Genomic DNA, 17514 nt, shown 5'->3' on the forward strand with positions numbered 1-17514 from the left:
CTTATCAGCCTTCTCCTAGCTGCTGTCATTTGCATTTAAAAACCTTGCACGTGAGTTGCAAAGACTCAATGTTACATGCAGTTTGGCATTTTGTTTATATTATTCAGAGTTAACTAAAGCTTCGTGGAAAAACTAGTGGATGGGGGAAAATAGAGTACCAAAAGTAAGCAAATTGTTACGGTCAAGAAGCTTGGAAAAAGGGTAATGGGAGAGATAATAGAGGTGTACAAAATTATGTACGGTGTGAAGAATGTAGATAGCAAGTCATTTTTCTCCCTCTCTCATAATACTAGAGCCTGGGGTCATCCCATGAAGCTGATTGGTGGGAGATTCAGGACAGATAAAAGGAAGTCCTTCTTCACACAGCACATAGTTAAACTATGGAATTCACTACCACAAGATGTAGTGATGGCCACCAATTTGGATGGCTTTAAAAGGGGGTTAGACAAATTCCTGGAGGAGAAGGCTATTAATGGCTAGTACTCCTGATGGCTATATGCTATCCCCAGTATCAAAGAAAACATGCCTATGTATAGTCAGGGCCAGAAATATTGGAACAAGGATAACTCTTTTGCCAGTTGGCCTCTGTACACCACCACATTGAAGTTGAAAGGAAACACACCCAGATGGGAGCAAAGTCAGGACTGTCAGCTCTAATTCAAGGGGTTTGACAAAAGTGGGGCACTAACCATTCAGGAAGTACAGCCAGTGGCATACACACACACTTGTCATTGGTGGCTCATAAGTAATGGAACAAACCAACATCATTTCAAACTTAAGGATCACCTTTAATACCTGGATGAAAATCCTTAGCAGTCAATGACTGCCTGAAGTCTGGAACCCATGGACATGACCAAATGCTGAGTTTCCTCCCTCAAGATGCTTTGCCAGGCCTTCACTGCAGCTGCCTTCAGCTGCTGCTTGTTTGTGGGTCTTTCTGCTTTCAGTCTTGTCTTCAGTAAGTGAAATGCATGCTCTATTGGGTTGACATCAGGTGACTGACTTGGCCAGTGAAGAACATCTCACTTCTTTGCCTTGAGAAACTCTTGGGTAGCTTTTGCTGTATGTTTTGGGTCATGATCCATCTGCAATATGAAGAGGCGTCCTATCAGTTTGGCAGCATCCGGCTGAATCTGAGCAGAAAGTATAGCCCTATACAATTCGGAATTCATCCTGTTGCTTTTATCAGCAGTCAAGTCATCAATAAACACCAGTGACTAGCAGTGTACGAAACCCCGCTTACCTGGCTCCGCCGGGTTCCACAGGTGGGGGGAGGCGATCCGTTCCTCCCCCCCTGGAATCCTGCCCAGCCAACCTGCAGCAGGGCCTCCAGCCGCTGCCAGGCTGGTGCGGATGCAAATGGCATCCTGAGTAGGGGACGCTATTTGCGTCCCTATCGTAGCCCATGATAGGCTACGTAAATATTTACGTAGCCTATCACGGCTAAAGCAGGGACGCAAATGGCGTCCCCTATGCCATTTGCGTCCCTGCTTTAGCCGTGAAAGGCTACGTAAATATTTATATAGCCTATCACAGGCTACCATAGGGACACAAATGGCATGCCCTACTCAGGACGCCATTTGCGTCCGCACCAGCCCGGCAGCAGCTGGAGCCGCCGCCACTGGAGCCAGGTAGGCTCTGTTTCGCGGGGCTTTCATGGGGTGGAGGGGCGGGGGGCTCCGTTCCGCCACGGATTCCGGGGGGCCGAATTCACTGGAATTTGGCCCCCCTGGGATCCATGGCGGAATTCTCTAACATCCCTTCCAGTGACCCGGTTCCATTGGCAGCCATACATGCCCATGCCATAACACTGCCTCCACCATGTTTGACAGATGATGTGGTATGCTTTGGATCATGAGCTGTTCCTTTCCTTCTCCATACTTTTCTCTTCCCATCATTCTGGTACAAGATAATCTTGGTTTCATCAGTCCAAAGAATCTTATTCCAGAACTGGGCAGGCTTTTTTAGGTGTTTGCTGGCAAAGGCTAATCTGGCCTTTCTGTTCCTGAGTGTTACCAGTGGTTTGCACCTTGTTGTGAAGCCTCTGTATTTACATTCATAAAGCCGTCTCTTGACTGTAGATGTTGACAATGACATGCCTACCTCCTCAAGCGCATTCTTGACCTGGCTAGATGTTGTGAAAGGGCTCTTCTTCACCATGAGCAGAAATCTGCGGTCATCCACTTTAGTTGTCTTCCGTGGTCTTCCAGGCGTTTTGCTGTTGCTGAGCTTGCCAGTTAATTCCTTCTTTTTCAGGATGTTCCAAACTGTTGTGTTGGCCACTCCCACTGTTTTTGCTATCTCTCTGATGGGTTTACTTTGTTTCCTCAGCCTAATGATGGCCTCCTTCACTTGCATGGACACCTCTTTGGACCTCATGTTGGGAGTTCCAGTGAACAGCTACCAAATGCAAATGTAACACTCAGAACCACCTCCAGGCCTTTTATCTGCTTGATTGGTCATGGGTTACCCAGGAAACATGCCACATCTGGCCATGCAGCTGCTTGCCAGCCATTCGTTCCATTACTTATGAGCCACCAAAGATGGGTGTGTGTGTATGCCACTGGCTGTCCTTCCTGAATGGTTAGTGCCCCACTTTTGTCAAACCCCTTGAATTACAACTGGAAGTCCAGGCTTCGCTCCCATCTGGGTGTGTTTCCTTTCAACTTCAATGTGGTGGTGTACAGAGGCCAACTGCCGAAAGAGTTATCCTTGTTCCAATATTTCTGGCCCTGACTGTACAACAGTTGCTGGGGACTATGGGGGGAGGGTGCTATTGCACTCATGCACTCACAGTTGGCCACTGTGTGAACAGAATGCTAGACTAGATGATCCTTTGGTCTGATCCAGCATGGCTCTTCCTATGTTCTTAAGACTGCTACTTTTCATGAAGCCATGGCATAGAACTAAAAAGGGTCTCAAATTCAGTAGGAACCCCATCCTATGGGAAGGGGGCTCACCTCAGGCCCAGCAGGCAAGCCAGATTCAGCCCATAGCCCAGAGGTTCCCCTTCCCTGCTCCATACCACGTCACTGACACATTGTGGCCATTAAAGGCATGATCCAGACAAAATTTAGCATGGGGATTTAAAAATGTATATCTTTACTGGATTGTGCCAAAAGACTTTATGTGGAAGAAAAAATGTATAACAGCAACTGAGGTCAAAAGGCTACATTTTAGAAGCAATCATTGAGACATCTGACAGTCAAAACAAATACTGTTGCACAATGCTTGGAAACTAAATCAGTGTTCCCCTTAATGTCAGTGTAACTGAAGATGCCTCTCCAATCTGCTCACAAAGCCATTGTGGAGAGGTGGTGCAGCATATGAAAAGGACACGTTGTCACTGAACTCTTCCCTTTTTGTGTATCATTATTGAAATAGGGAATTCATTAATTCCCATAAGGGGTGTTTTACATTTACTGAGTTAACTAATTTGCATTTCAGACTAGAAGAAACACTTACCTGGGGGGTAACTGATCTTTGGATGACTTCTGGAGGCTAAGCCATCATGGATTTCCTGCCACTTGTCAAGGGCAGAATTTTAAAGGTGGAATGTGCAGCAATGTAATTAAAGCACAAGTATGTGGAAGGACTTTCCCACCTCACACATAAGTCTGGTTTTGTTGCTTCACCTTTGTCAGCTCCCTCTTACATACCAGTGAGTTTGCAAGCAAAATGTGTATTATTCAGATAGAGAAGAATCTGATTTCCAAAAGGGCAGGCATAGCAACTAGCTGTAATTTGGACTTCTATTCAGACAAAAGTATGTTTGCAGGTAAATGAGGATTAATTGAGCAAAATCTAACCCTTAATCATGTAGATAACGTTGGTGATGTTCTGTACATGGGGCTGCCTTTGAAAACTTCTCAGAGAGTTCAGGTAGGACAAAACACAGCTGTTACACTGCTAACTGGGACTGGCTATAATGAACACGTTTTGCCAGTACATAAACAGCTACAGTAGCGACAGGTCTTTTTCCAGGAGCAATTCTAAGTGCTATTAAGCCCTAAACAGCTTGAGACCTAAAGGATCTCCCTTCTTCCACATGAGGCTACCTGGACCCTCTGTTCTTGACCTGAGGCCCTCCTCTGGGTCTTCCTGTTACCCAAGGTTGGGAGGGCAGGTGACTAGAGACAGGGGCTTTTCAAATTATGGCACCCTGTCTATGGGATGCCTCACCAGGGAAGCTCACCTGATACCAACCCTGTTGTCCTTTAGGCTCCAGACAAATACTGTTTTATTTGTCAAGGAATGATAAGTGTTCTATGGTATAGCAATACTAAATTGTATTGGTTTCATGACTGCTGGGCTTTTATCTTTGTTTTTATACTGTAACATTGTGTTTATCATGTAATTTATTGCAGGGGGTTAGACTAGAGGATTCCTTCCAACCCTATGATTCTATTATATGATTCTAATGTTATTGCTGATTGTATGCTGCCCAGGGAGAGTTATGCTGGACAGCAGCCTAGAAATCTAAATAAACACATTTAACTTTGTTTATTGATACATAACAGACCTATAGCCTGATCCTAAGGCTGCCTGGGGTAACATGTAGATGGTAAAAAAGGTGAGATCACTGCATTAGCCTCACCTTCCATCAGCAGCAACCAATGAAACAGAACATTGGGAAGCACTAACAGAACCATGCTACAGCAGGCTTTTCAGCTACATGTTATACTGGTTATACATCTTCTCATAATATTAATAAATGAATAGTAGTTTGAGCCTGCAGCACTAGCTAGTAATTTTTAGGTTGGCATGAAATGCACTGATTGTTACACTGAGGTTGTGTCATAAACCATAACATTATGCCAGTGCTAGAAGTAGATATGCCCCTATCCATTCGGCAGAAATCTGAGTCCCATCCACTACAACACTGCTTGACAAGCTGAGGAAAAGACAAAAAAGGAGACACTCACATCTCTTTCTAGTATACAGGCCCACATTCCTGTGCTTTTTGCAACTAGGCTAAACGAAGTCTTCTACAGAGAAAGTCAGACTACTGGATACTTACATAATACATGCTGCAGTTCTGAAGCAGCACTTGCTCCCATTTGAACCTGCCTCACTGAACAACAACAACAACATCTTAGATGCTGCACTAGAGGCTCTGGTCCAGCTGCTGCTGCTGCCTTCAGAGTGAGGCAGGTATGAAAAGACAGGGTCATCTTGGTGGTGACATCCCAGTTGTATAACTATACTCTGGTGCCTACTTTGGGTACAAATCAGCATTCATTTCAATGGGTCTGCTCTAAGTAGGACTTATGTTGGATTTTACCCTTTACAAGTTTTTGGCAACAGGTGAAAACAGTTTTATTCTCCCAAGCTTTTAATGGATGATTAATTTGATTACTGCTGTTTCTCTGTTTATATGAGATGTTTAATAATTAATTTATTTGTTAAAGTTTTTATTTATTTTTATTGCTAACCACCTTGTTGGCATCTGTTGAAAAATGGGGTAGAATCCTTTAAGTTTTAACTACCTTCAATGTTTCGCAGTGTTTTATTATTCTAAAACATCAAGATAAACTAGAACACCTCTGTGAAATAATATTGAATGTGTTTGATAAAATAAAATGATGACAATTCATTCTCATTTCCTTTCTCCCACAGTTCTGGGACAATGTTGTATATTTGATCTAGAATCATAAGAGCATAAGAACCCTGCTAGATCAGACCAAGGGCCTATGTAGTCCAGCATTTCCCACACTGGCTAACCAGATACCTTGTTGTCCAATGGTCCTATCACCACTGTAGACAGTTCTGATATATTTAATTTTTTTGTATCGTTGATCTTAATGTTTTTTGCTATATGTTGCTCAGATTCTTCTTCTTCTTCTGCATTCCTTAAGCAAAAGGGAATGGCATTAAAATAGGAAACTGGGGAAATTTCTTTAGTAGTGGAATGCTGCTTGCCCTCATCAGCTGTTTTTGGCATGCAGCCTCTTATATCTGCCTATTGAGATGGTCTCTCTCTCTCTCTCTCTCTCTCTCTCTATATATATATATATATATATGTGTGTGTGTGTGTGTGTGTGTGTACATGTGTGCACATGGGCAAAACCACTGGGAATTTACAAGCATTCCTCACAAGCAATTGTAAAGCCCTTGGAGGTTTTGTGAGCACTAACAAAGAATATTTATAATCCCTTGTTTTCACAGTGAGCAGGTAAGCGTTTGTCCATCCTATTGGGACGCACATCTTCTCCCTTCTCCTGCTTGGAGTGTAGGCCCAACTCCAAAGTGAAACAGGGAAGGGGATACCTATCAAACTTGGATGGGTATCTACTGATTTAAAATATCTAAACATGTAGGGTGAAATCACAGTTCTTTTGAAGTCAATGCCAAATACTCCATTATCTGAAGTGAAAGAACTGAGCAAGCTGCATGTTATTAAACAAATCTGAAGGACTATGTAAAACATAAATATTAAGACTTAGCATGTTTCTTAACATCTGTCTCATTTCTCTACATTGTGCATTGTTAATTGTGTTTAATGTGAGCAAGACACTACTGGCTAGAACCAAAGTCAGTGATATGAGAATTATATAAGGACCGTCACGCAAAAATGCTAACAATGGCATTGGTGACTCAGTGTTTATTCCTTCCCAGTGACCCATTTCACATTTGCTGAGTTTACAGGATGTCTTTTCTATCTGCCAGCTTTGCAAACACAACTTAGATTCTGAAAATCAAGTTGTTCTTAAGAAAATATAATTGCAACATTGTAACAAGGATGCTGTGGCTAGAACATCAATAATACTGTCACGGAACTGGCACTCTTCCACCCAACGTGACTCCTGCAAGGTTAAACAAGAGCTGTAAATATTATTTCTGTTAGAAAAGCAAGGAAAAGGATTTAGTCCCAAATTATAGTGAGAGAACAGATTTTCACAAAAACATTTTTCTGAACTTGATCATATGTAAGATTTCAGCATTTAGAGGAGGCTTTTTTTTGTCATCAGCTCTGTTGTTATTTCTCCCTCTTTGGTGGACTGTTCTCAGGAATCAGCCATGATGAATGACCAGGGAACTACAGTGTGTACTTCTCCTTGCATTGGTAATGTCTCTCTGTATTCATCACATTAACAGAGGCAAAGGCCAAGCTATTGCTGAAAGGATCTGAAATTGCTTAATACACAGAATCAAAAGTGAAATCATATTCAAAGTCATGGCAAAATTCATAGTGGTAGAATTAAGGTGAGGTCTACCTTTTCCTAAAATCTCTCAAGGATTCCAACCTGAAAGCTTTGGGTTTCCAACTGTGTGCAATCCTACGCACGTTTGACAGAGAAAAGGCCTACAACTCCCAGCAAGTCTCCCAGCAATGTAGGCACTACATTGTTGAAATCAATGGGACAAATTAGCCATGACTTAAGTCCCAGTGGGTTAGATCCAGAGATACAAGAGCAGAAGAGATTCTGGTGGTGGTGCAGTTTTGCAAACTGTTGCAGAAGAACTAGTGGAAGACTTTGTGCAACATGGACAGTGCAAGCATGCATCTTGAAGTGTTGTATAAGAACTTATGTAACACTTTGTGCTAGGAGATGTTGTGTCACAGGCTCCCATACAACAACCATGTGATTGCTGAGAGTGGAAGCTTTTAATTTTCAAGTAGGGATGTACGAAAGTCACTTACCTGTTCGCGGATTATGTTGATGGTGGGGGGGAGGCGTTCCGTCCCTCCCCCCGGAATCCTGGCCGGCCGGCTCCACTCTGCAGGGATTCTGCGGAGCCGCCGGCCGGCTCCGCCAGCAGCCGGACATCCGGCCGCTGGCTAGCAGGGACGCAAATGGCGGCGGCCGTAGCCACCGCCATTTGCATCCCTGCAGTCAGCCGTGATAGACTATGTAGATGTTTACGTAGCCTATCACGTCTGAGTTAAAAACAACAACAACAACAACACGCGTGCACATGCGTTCCCCTTATTTTTGCCGTCTTAGTCTACGTAAATCTTGACGTAGACTAAGACGTGCCAAAATAAGGAACGCAAATGGTGGCAGCTGTAGCCGCCGCCATTTGTATATACGCAGGTTGTTTTTTTTTTTTTAAAGTCAGACGTGATAGGCTATGTAAAGATTTACGTAGCCTATCACCGTTTTTTTAAAAAAAACCTAGCCGTGATAGGCTACATAAATCTTTATGTAGCCTATCATGTCTTTTTTTTTTTTAAACTGGAAATGGTGGTGGCAGCAGCCGGTCGGAAGACCGGCCGCTGCAGCCGCCGCTGCCGAACTGCCGCCGCCCGGAAGATCCGCCCCAGGTAAGTCTCGTCCCGGGGGGGTGGGGGGGCAGGCCGTTCCACCACCGATTTCGGGGGGCCGAATGCACTGGCTTTCGGCCTCCCCGAGATCTGTGGCGGAATTCTCTGACATCCCTATTTTCAAGGTTCCATAGAACACAATGAAACCGTGCTATCTAGTGGCTGTTCAATTGCATTACATTCCGACTTTAAAAAATGGTTCATTAGTTCTGGATCTTTTGGAGGTGAAATAACCAGAAAATACCTCTGGATGTGCCCTGGAAGTTAACGACATCATGAAAAGGACTCGCAAAGTTCCATGAGTAAGCAATCACAATAGCAGGATAAAAGCTCCATGTGAAGGAGCCCTAAGTGTCTGGTTCCAACCGACTGAGTTCAGCTGTCTTTCTTGACAGCAGCAGCTAGAATTGCCTATGGTAAGCAAGGAAGGAAACAGAACTATGCTGTCTTGCAGAAAGGAAATATGTATTACATAAATATGCAGTTACAGCTAAACTAATGCATTGTAGTTATTGTTCAGTCGTTAAGTTGTGTCCGACGCTTCGTGACCCCATGGACCATAGCACGCCAGGCCTTCCTGTCTTCTGCTCTCTCCCGGAGTGTGCTCAAGTTCATATTCATTGCATCGGTGATGCTATCTAGCCATCTCATCCTCTGCTGTCCCCTTTTCCTTTTGCCTTCAATCTTTCCCAGCATCAGGGTCTTTTCCAGGGAGTTTTCTCTTCGCATTAGGTGGCCAAAATATTGGAGCTTCAGCTTCAGTATCTGTCCTTCCAATGAGCAGTCAGGGTTGATTTCCTTTAGGACTGACTGATTTGACCTCTTTGCCGTCCAGGGGACTTGTAAGAGTCTTCTCCAGCATCACAGTTCAAAAGCATCAATTCTTCGGCGCTCAGCCTTCCTTATAGTCCAGCTCTCACAGCCATACATTACTACTGGGAAAACCATAGCTTTGATTAGACGGACCTTTGTCAGCAAGGTGATGTCTCTGCTTCTTACTATGCTGTCTAGGTTGGCCATAGCTTTCCTCCCAAGGAGCAAGCGTCTTTGAATTTCATGGCTACAGTCACTGTCTGCAGTGATCTTGGAGCCCAAGAAAGTAAAATCTGTCACTGCTTCCATTTCTTCCCCTTCTATATGCCAGGAAGTGATGGGGCCAGATGCCATGATTTTAGGTTTTTTAATGTTGAGTTTCAAACTAGCTTTTGCACTCTCCCCTTTCACCCTCAACAAGAGGCTCTTTAGATCCTCTTCGCTTTCTGCCATTAGAGTGGTATCGTCTGTGTATCTGAGGTTGTTGATAATTCTCCCGGCTATCTTAATTCTGACCTGTGATTCATCCAGCCCGGCGTTTCTCATGATGTACTCTGCATATAAGTTAAATAAGCAGGGCAACGATATGCAGCCTTGTCGTACTCCTTTCCCAATTTTGAACCAATCGGTTGTTCCATGTCTGGTTCTTACTGTTGCTTCTTGACCCTCGTACAGGTTTCTCAGGAGATCTCTAGTCTTTCCCATTCTAATGTTTTCCTCGATTTCTTTGCATTGTTCATTTAAGAAGGCCTTCTTGTCTCTCCTTGCTATTCTCTGGAACTCTGCATTCAGTCAGATATAACTTCCCCTTTCTCCCTTGCTTTTCGCTTCCCTTCTTTCCTCAGCTACTTGTAAAGCCTCATCAGACAGCCACTTGGCTTTCTTGCATTTCTTTTTCTTTGGGATGGATTGAGTTGCTGCCTCCTGAACAATGTTACGGACCTCCGTCCATAGTTCCTCAGGCACTCTGTCTATCAGGTCTAATCCCTGAAATCTATTCCTCACCTCCACTGTATATTCATAAGGGATATGATTTAGGTCATACCTGAATGGTTTAGTGGTTTTCCCGACGTTCTTCAATTTAAGCTGAAATAAAGTCATGGCCCAGCAGCACCTTTTTCTGTTACAGTGAATCACATGTAGGAAGATGCTGATTGCAGAGTATCTTTCAGACTCAGACTGTGCCTGGTGGCAAATCCCAATATTTACGAATGTAAGGAGCTTTGCTCAACGAGTGCCTATTGCCTTGCTCTGGTGCATGTCAGCTGTTACATGCTGCCCCAGAAATGTCATTTATTGCTCAAAGCAGGAAAGTAAGAGAACAATTAAAGGTCCCCTAGTGACATTTTGATGCTTACATTGACGTTTACATTTTTTCTCAGACATGTAGCACAAAAGTACAGAACATAAACTCTTATTGGAAAAGTGACAATTACTCATTTTCTAGCCTAGTGTTGAAAGATGTGAAGGCCTACAAAGAAGCTGGAACTAGAATGGATCCTGCTTCACTGCAGAAGCAATAAAATAATTGGCTTTGCATGAGGTTTGGGACAAGGGTAGAGAGCAGCTAGATTGATTTTCTGCTTCCTGGAACCATACAGCTCTTGCTGTAAAGCCACCTTCTTTAAGTAAAGTAACTCTCTGTATAGCACAGAGAGTTGTAATTTTGATTTATTAAAGGGATAACAGTGAGCTCACTGTTATCCCTTTACTCGATCACTATACCGATGTTCTAAGGAAAGATCTACAAAGTGCCATTACCTCTTATTAAAAACAAGCAGATACCATAGCTAGGCTGCTATATATTTAACTAAAGCCAGTCACTCTTCCAGTTTTGTTGTGGCCATGATGGCTAGGGCTGATAGGAGTCATAGTCCAAAATATCTGAGGGGCACCCCTGACTTCCAGGGACACCACAATTCCTCTTGCACTTATAGATTTACTTCCACTAGCAAAAATGGGCAAGTCATTGTATATGACAAGCTACAACTGTCTTGTTGCTGTCTTCACTTATTAGCAATGTGCACAGCAGGATGTAATCGTATGTGCAGCCTGTGGACATTATCCACCTAGTTTTTTCCACCTATTTTTTGTATTGTGCTCTTATCCTAAATGGAGTGATTTGTCATCCAACAGATAATGCCTTGTATCCAACACTGGGCAGGTTCACATGATCATGGATCCCTGTGCATGCCGGTCACAAGCTGCCTAATTAGCATAATTGCCCTCGCTGGGCACTGGTGGGTGGTTTACAAACCACCCTGAAACCCTAGAAGAAGCTATCAGTTTCAGGATGGTTTGTAAACCACTCCAGCCACCCACCCTCACGAGGTTCAGACATCAGGACAACCCACATCTGGCAAGGATAATTCGGCAGCTTGTGACCAGCACACGCGGGGAGGGAAAATAAACCAGTGTGGCTTATTTTCCCTCTGGGATCATGTGAACCTGGTCACAGTCATACTGCGAATGAAAGAAACTTCTATTCATGGAAGAATAAAGGTGCTCAAGGAAAGACCCATTCTGTGAGCATAATTTTCCTTCCATGAATGGAACCTTCTTCTGTTGATAGCTGGATACAACCCAATGTAGAGAAAGAAACTGAATGGACCAAAACAAATTGCTAGTGTATGGATTGCATCTGAACTAGGGCAAAATCCTAAAGTTTAAGTGGAAGATTAAAAAGACTTTGGACACAATACTTCAAAGTAAAACATAAAATTAGCACAGAAGATGCTAATCATTCACTTGAAAGACTTTGCTCTCTACCATTTATGGTAAGGAATATTCCCCTTTTGTGTTTCTGGCTTTTAGCTTGATAAATATTTGAACCTAAGAATTTTTTCAGGCAAAGTCAAAATTCTATTTTTGAGCAGTTCAGCTGCATGATCTGAGTCCTGTATGTGAATAGGGAACACATAGTCTGAGTGCCTGTCCTTATGTAGCCAAAACAGCATCATCCATGCACAAGACGGAGTTATCAGCAGACTTGGGTGAACCCCAATGTTTGTAGAAGGACCCCCCAAAAGAATCTTTGGCATTAAATCCATCAGGAAACTGCCTGCAAAACCACCTGAGGACAGAGCAGTGATCATGGAATGCCCACTGATGGAAAAATAGAAAATGAGGGAGTGGGGAGGAGGAATAGTGTCCTAATAAAGGCATGGCTGGCCAGCCCCCTGAACAAGAGCATTCTACACTGCAACACTTTGTTGCAGATCCCACTTGTAGACTCTCTAATAGAGAACAAGTTGTATTCTGAGACAGTCTCTAGCCTCCATTTCAGAGACAGGGTTGGGAGGTATGCTCAGAAAATGGAAATAAAATCATAGGGACTACATATAGTTTAAACGTGTCCTGCTTTCCACACCTCTCTTGGGAGGTGGCAATATATAACAAGCTCACAAGTCCAGTAATCTTAGACCAGCACCAAGTACATGTATTTATTTACTTATTTAGCAAGCCATATACCCCTTACTCTTCCTCCAAGGAACTGAGGCCAGCTTACCTGTGGTTCCCAGACAGAGTAAAGGCCAAGCTTCAGCAGTAGAACCACATCCCATGATCTTAGACCATTCTCTGGACAAACATCCTTCAACAATTTCTTTGACCACTCACCAAGCAAACTTTGCAGCTCCTAGCATAGGTGTTCAGCCAAACTAACAACTTAACAATAGAAGGAATCCAATTACACGCCAAGACAATTCATTCTGAATAAACAGCAAATGTTTATTCTCAAACTGGTGCAGTAGTGCAATCCATGTTCATGTGGCGAAGTCATTTTTTGCATTGGCCACTTGGAGGACTGGACACCTTTTCAAGGTGTTAGAATTTGCTAACGTGAGGTGCACTAGTATCAAAGAACAAATTACGAACACGCTACCTGTCATCAAGTTCAATGAAGCTTATCATCATGGGTCATGCTCAGGCTACCAAACTGAAATACTTATTTATATGAACTGTCATTATACGGAGTAATAGCTACCTATTTAGTATGGTCGTGATACAGAGACTGCAAGGTTGCTTCCACATGCATGCCAGCAATTTTCAGGCTCCCCTTCCTCACAGTAGCTCCCCTCCACTGTGCCCATGAGACACCACTGATGGGGGCTGGAGGATCCTCCCCTGCAGCTTCTGACAGGGCATGAAGGGCTTGAACAAAAACTAGCAACGTTCTGCAAGGAAAAACTGGCAAAGCTGCAAGGAAGCATCTTAGGTGAGCACCTGGGGCTCTTCTGATTCCTGCTTCTGAGGAAGGCCCATAACTCAGTGTTGGAGCAACTGCTTTGCATGCAGAAGATCTCAGGTTCAGTCTGAGGCTGACTCCTGCCTGTAACCCTGGAGAGCCACTGCCAGACAGTGTCAACAATAACTGTTTTCGATGGACCAATGATCTGACTAGGGATGCTGGAGAAATTCAAGACGGACTAAAATGAGCTCGGATCTCTAGAATTCCGACATGCAGAATCTGCTGCGGAGCGGCCCCCTCAGGCAGCGTGTAGTCCTTGGACTTCCAGATGATTTTTTTTACTTTCCTGAAATTTACGCATATAAATTTGTAGGAAAATACATACATTTCGGCTGAGGAAACGTTGAATGGAATGGGGGACAATATGCTAAATATTACATACTAAAGTAAATTATGTAAATACTTACGTAATTATTTGTGTATTTTTCCACATGACCAAAAAAAAAACTATTTGCATCCGTCTGTGGGCGGACAACAGAACAAAAAGCACCTGACAATCTGCGAAACACAGAGTGGATTTTACACAGTCCATACATCCCTAGATCTGACTCAGCATAAGGCAGCTTCTTATGTTTAAATGCAGAGAAGTGTTAACAATCACTTAGAATTTAACATAACCAACTCAAGTAACGCTATGTGTGCAATCCACAAAACACTTAAGAGAGCAATCCTATAGTCCCTAAATAGTGTCTGAGGGTCCATAGGTTGCTCCCCTCCAACGCTATATGACCTCAGGGGGGGGAAATCCCTGCTCAGATTTCCCTGCCCCTCCCAGCCACTGCAGAAAACTCCAAGGTGGCTTATTTCCCAAGGTGAAATGAAAATGGCCACCCTAGATCCTAGATTTCTGTTGGATCCCATTTATGGATCCAACTCTGGAAACGTTAAAATGAATTATCAGTCCCTAATCCATTTCTATATGTAGATGCTCACGTGATTCCTTTTTAAAAGCCAGCCATTAAGTGCATAACATTCCATTCGAAAAAGCTTTTACATGCACTTAACTCTTTGGATTGTTCCCAATTTGACTAAGTCATTCATCATATTGATTTTCCTCCTCCCCGTAAAACTACACTTTGCAAATCACCTTTTTATTTATAAGCCAAAATGTTATGAGAAAAGGATATAGGTAAAACCACTTCCTTTTCTAATAATGCACTACAGATATACCCAAAGCAGGGCTTCCCACTAACCATTCACTGCCATGTCTGTGGCAGAACCATATGCTTTGAAGCATTCCAGCAATACTGAGGTAGGGGAAAAACAAGAAGTCTAGTTGCCTGGGGTGCAGGCTTGAGGCATAATAGCATTCACAGTTATTAGGCTTGTGGATCTCAGGCTCACTGGAGCAGCAAGCCAAAGGCAACAGGCTAGTTTGACTGTGGGCATGGAATCTCAACAAGTCACAAGATCAGGTTTGATGGATAGGGAGGAAACCCCTCTGTTTAAGATTAATTGTTAGAGCTGGTCCTACTCACATATCATTGCCAGCATTAGGTTGAGGTCCCCATTTGTACTTAAAACTCACTTACTGAAACTTCATTTTGATCATTCTGAAAAACTGAGAAATGTTCAATTACTAACAGGTCACACACCAAACCAAATGGTATTAATAAGAAATAAAGCTAGATATCAGGAAGACAATAAAAGGAAAGGAAAGGAATGATGAAGTGGCAGAATTGTTAACGAAGATGTATATACTATGCAGTACAATAATATTAGCTTGAAAAAGGACCATTACACAGTTGCAAGAAAAATGTATCCAAGCATCAGAACCTGTAACTCAAAGTGTAATGTCTCGAAATCCTCCAATACGAAATATAATTGTGGTCAAGGATACATAGAAGCATATTGTTTACTTCACAGACCACAAAGGCCTATTAAAATATATTGTTTGAAAATGCACATTTCATTAGTAAAGGCTCTGTGTTCTTAAAACTAAGAAATCAGTATCTATATTCTGTAACTTTCCCCTTGATTCTGTGTAATAAATGCATATCAGAATTATGGGCTATATAGCTAAAAAAAAGTCACCAAAATACAGTCTTAGGCAGCAACTAATAAAATTAATTACTGTTCATGGTATAAAATAATGGAGTAAATTTTGCATGAACCTATGACCCAGATTCTATGCAAAGGGAGAGGGGCAGGGAGATACACTGTAGAAAGTTCATGAAGGATGACTTGTGCACAGTGCTTAACAGTGGAGTCATTAAAAAGTTGCTTCCTATCTTTCTGTAGACACATTAAATACTAGGAAGATGCACACAAGCTACATTGTCTCATCTGTCAACGTGCTCCAGACTACATCGTCTATTTGAAAGTGTAAATAAAGAAGGGACTGGGATTGTTTGAAGATGTGTGTGGAAGAGATTTAAAACACATTTCCCATTATGTAAATGAGGTACTTAGCACGACCCCTTTATCTCTTAATCCAACTACTACATGATAAGAATAACTCAGTATCTGTGTAACCGTTCACATAATCTTCCACTCTGCTATTTAACACACAAGTGATTAGCAAATTCAAGACCATTTAACTGAGCCACGTCTCTGTCTCGTGCTTGGATTATTCCACATTTTATGGATGTTTAAAATTCCTGTTGAGTACTTTTAAAATTGGGGCACATACAACTCAGCATCAGTAATGGAATGGATGAAGGAACTTGTACATACTGTAGCACATGCAATAGCGGAAAAGCACAACGAAACATCAGAGACAATACAGATTACCTTCCAATCTGATTCTAAAAGTATATTATCTTACCTCTCTCAGACGATAAGGGCTCAATCCTATCAGGGTAGGCAGCTGCCTCTGAACTCGGAGGCGACCGCCTATCCAATACAGGGCAGGAGAAGCACGGAGGGGATCATCCCCTCCATACTTCAGCTGCCCTACATTTAGGGCTAGACAACCAATTTCAGCTGTCTAGCCATGGGACCTCGGAGCATGGGGAGCAGCAGCCGGACGACATGTAGGATGTGTCATACCAGCATTTCTGACTTCCCTGCCCCAACACGCCCCCAGGAATGTCCTGTTTTTGCTGCTCCACACTCCTCTTCCAAGCTCAGAGTGTGGGGCCATTCAGTGCTGCGTATAAGGCAGCGCGGGAGGGGTGGAGGTCTGTTCTCAGGGAACCGACCTCTCCTATGGCCATCTAGCCTCTGACTAGCAGCCATAGGATTGCGCCCTAAATGTGTGTAGAATCAACATGTGGGGGGCAAAGAATCAGGAACTTACAGTAATGCAGAGGTACTGATCACATAGGGATCCTGCAAAAATGCCGGTAACAGTACAGATAATGCAGACAGAGATGCAGTTTGCATGTAGTGGCGGCAAATTAACCTACATGGTGCATGCCAGGCATGTTTCATGGCCAATTTGAACATTCAACACCTGATATGGCGGATTGGGATTTGCTACGTGATGGCCAAACCCAGAGTAAGGAGAATCACCATGTGAAAGCACTTGCTCAGGGAGGGGGTGAGGTAAGAAACATGACAAGTGTCCTACCCTCTGAAAAAAATAACAAAGGGCTTTGAATGAAGCTTACTAAGACCATTCACAATGTAAATTCGCAAAATATGTTGGCAACAAAGCAGGAAATTACAATGGCATTACAGGCACGTATGGCAATTGAAATGTTTAGAGCTAACATGTCAAGCTGGTTAATATTGCTACAAAGGAATGGAAAGGTATCCTAGCTGACAACCTTTTCCAAGTTATCCTTTGTGTAAATGCCTCTCTGTCTTGAAATCCATTGTGTTATGTTATTAATTGCAAAGGAATATCCCTGTTTGCCTAGAGCCTGCAAGCAGATTTGAATTTTAAAAATATTAACCAGGAAAGTCCTCCCACCTCTTTCTCCATTTGAAGTCCTTCTGCTCTGACATTTCTTTCAAACACTTCTCTTTTCTCCGCTTGTGGGTTGGATTTTCTGTATACCAAGATGTAGTCAATCCGACATTTTCCATCCCTAAAATACAACCCACTGTATTTATTGTTTCCTGGTGTTCCCTGTGAAGAAAACGCAAAAGTATTTGTTATACTCTATTGGTATTTGTTTTAACACTGCTCAAAACCACAGGATTTCAGTACAAAAGGTGTGATACGTAAAACTATTACAAATATGTATGAGAACCACTAAACTTGAGGGATTAATTAATCACAACACATCAGAAT

The 17514-nt window shown here is 42.9% G+C and overlaps 1 protein-coding gene across 1 annotated transcript in view; it reads right to left on the reverse strand.

Moving 5' to 3' along the window:
• ANO4 (anoctamin 4) overlaps positions 1–17514 on the reverse strand; it is a 183989-nt gene that overhangs the window by 111404 nt on the left and 55071 nt on the right. The window contains exon 4 of the mRNA XM_084811771.1: positions 17191–17349. Coding sequence (XP_084667897.1) covers positions 17191–17349 — 159 coding nt within the window. The remainder of the gene's footprint in view (positions 1–17190; positions 17350–17514) is intronic.

The sequence above is a fragment of the Heloderma suspectum genome, chromosome 7, assembly GCF_057233095.1.
Source record: "Heloderma suspectum isolate Gila_16-S chromosome 7, 16-S_ref, whole genome shotgun sequence".
Lineage (NCBI taxonomy): Eukaryota > Metazoa > Chordata > Lepidosauria > Squamata > Helodermatidae > Heloderma > Heloderma suspectum.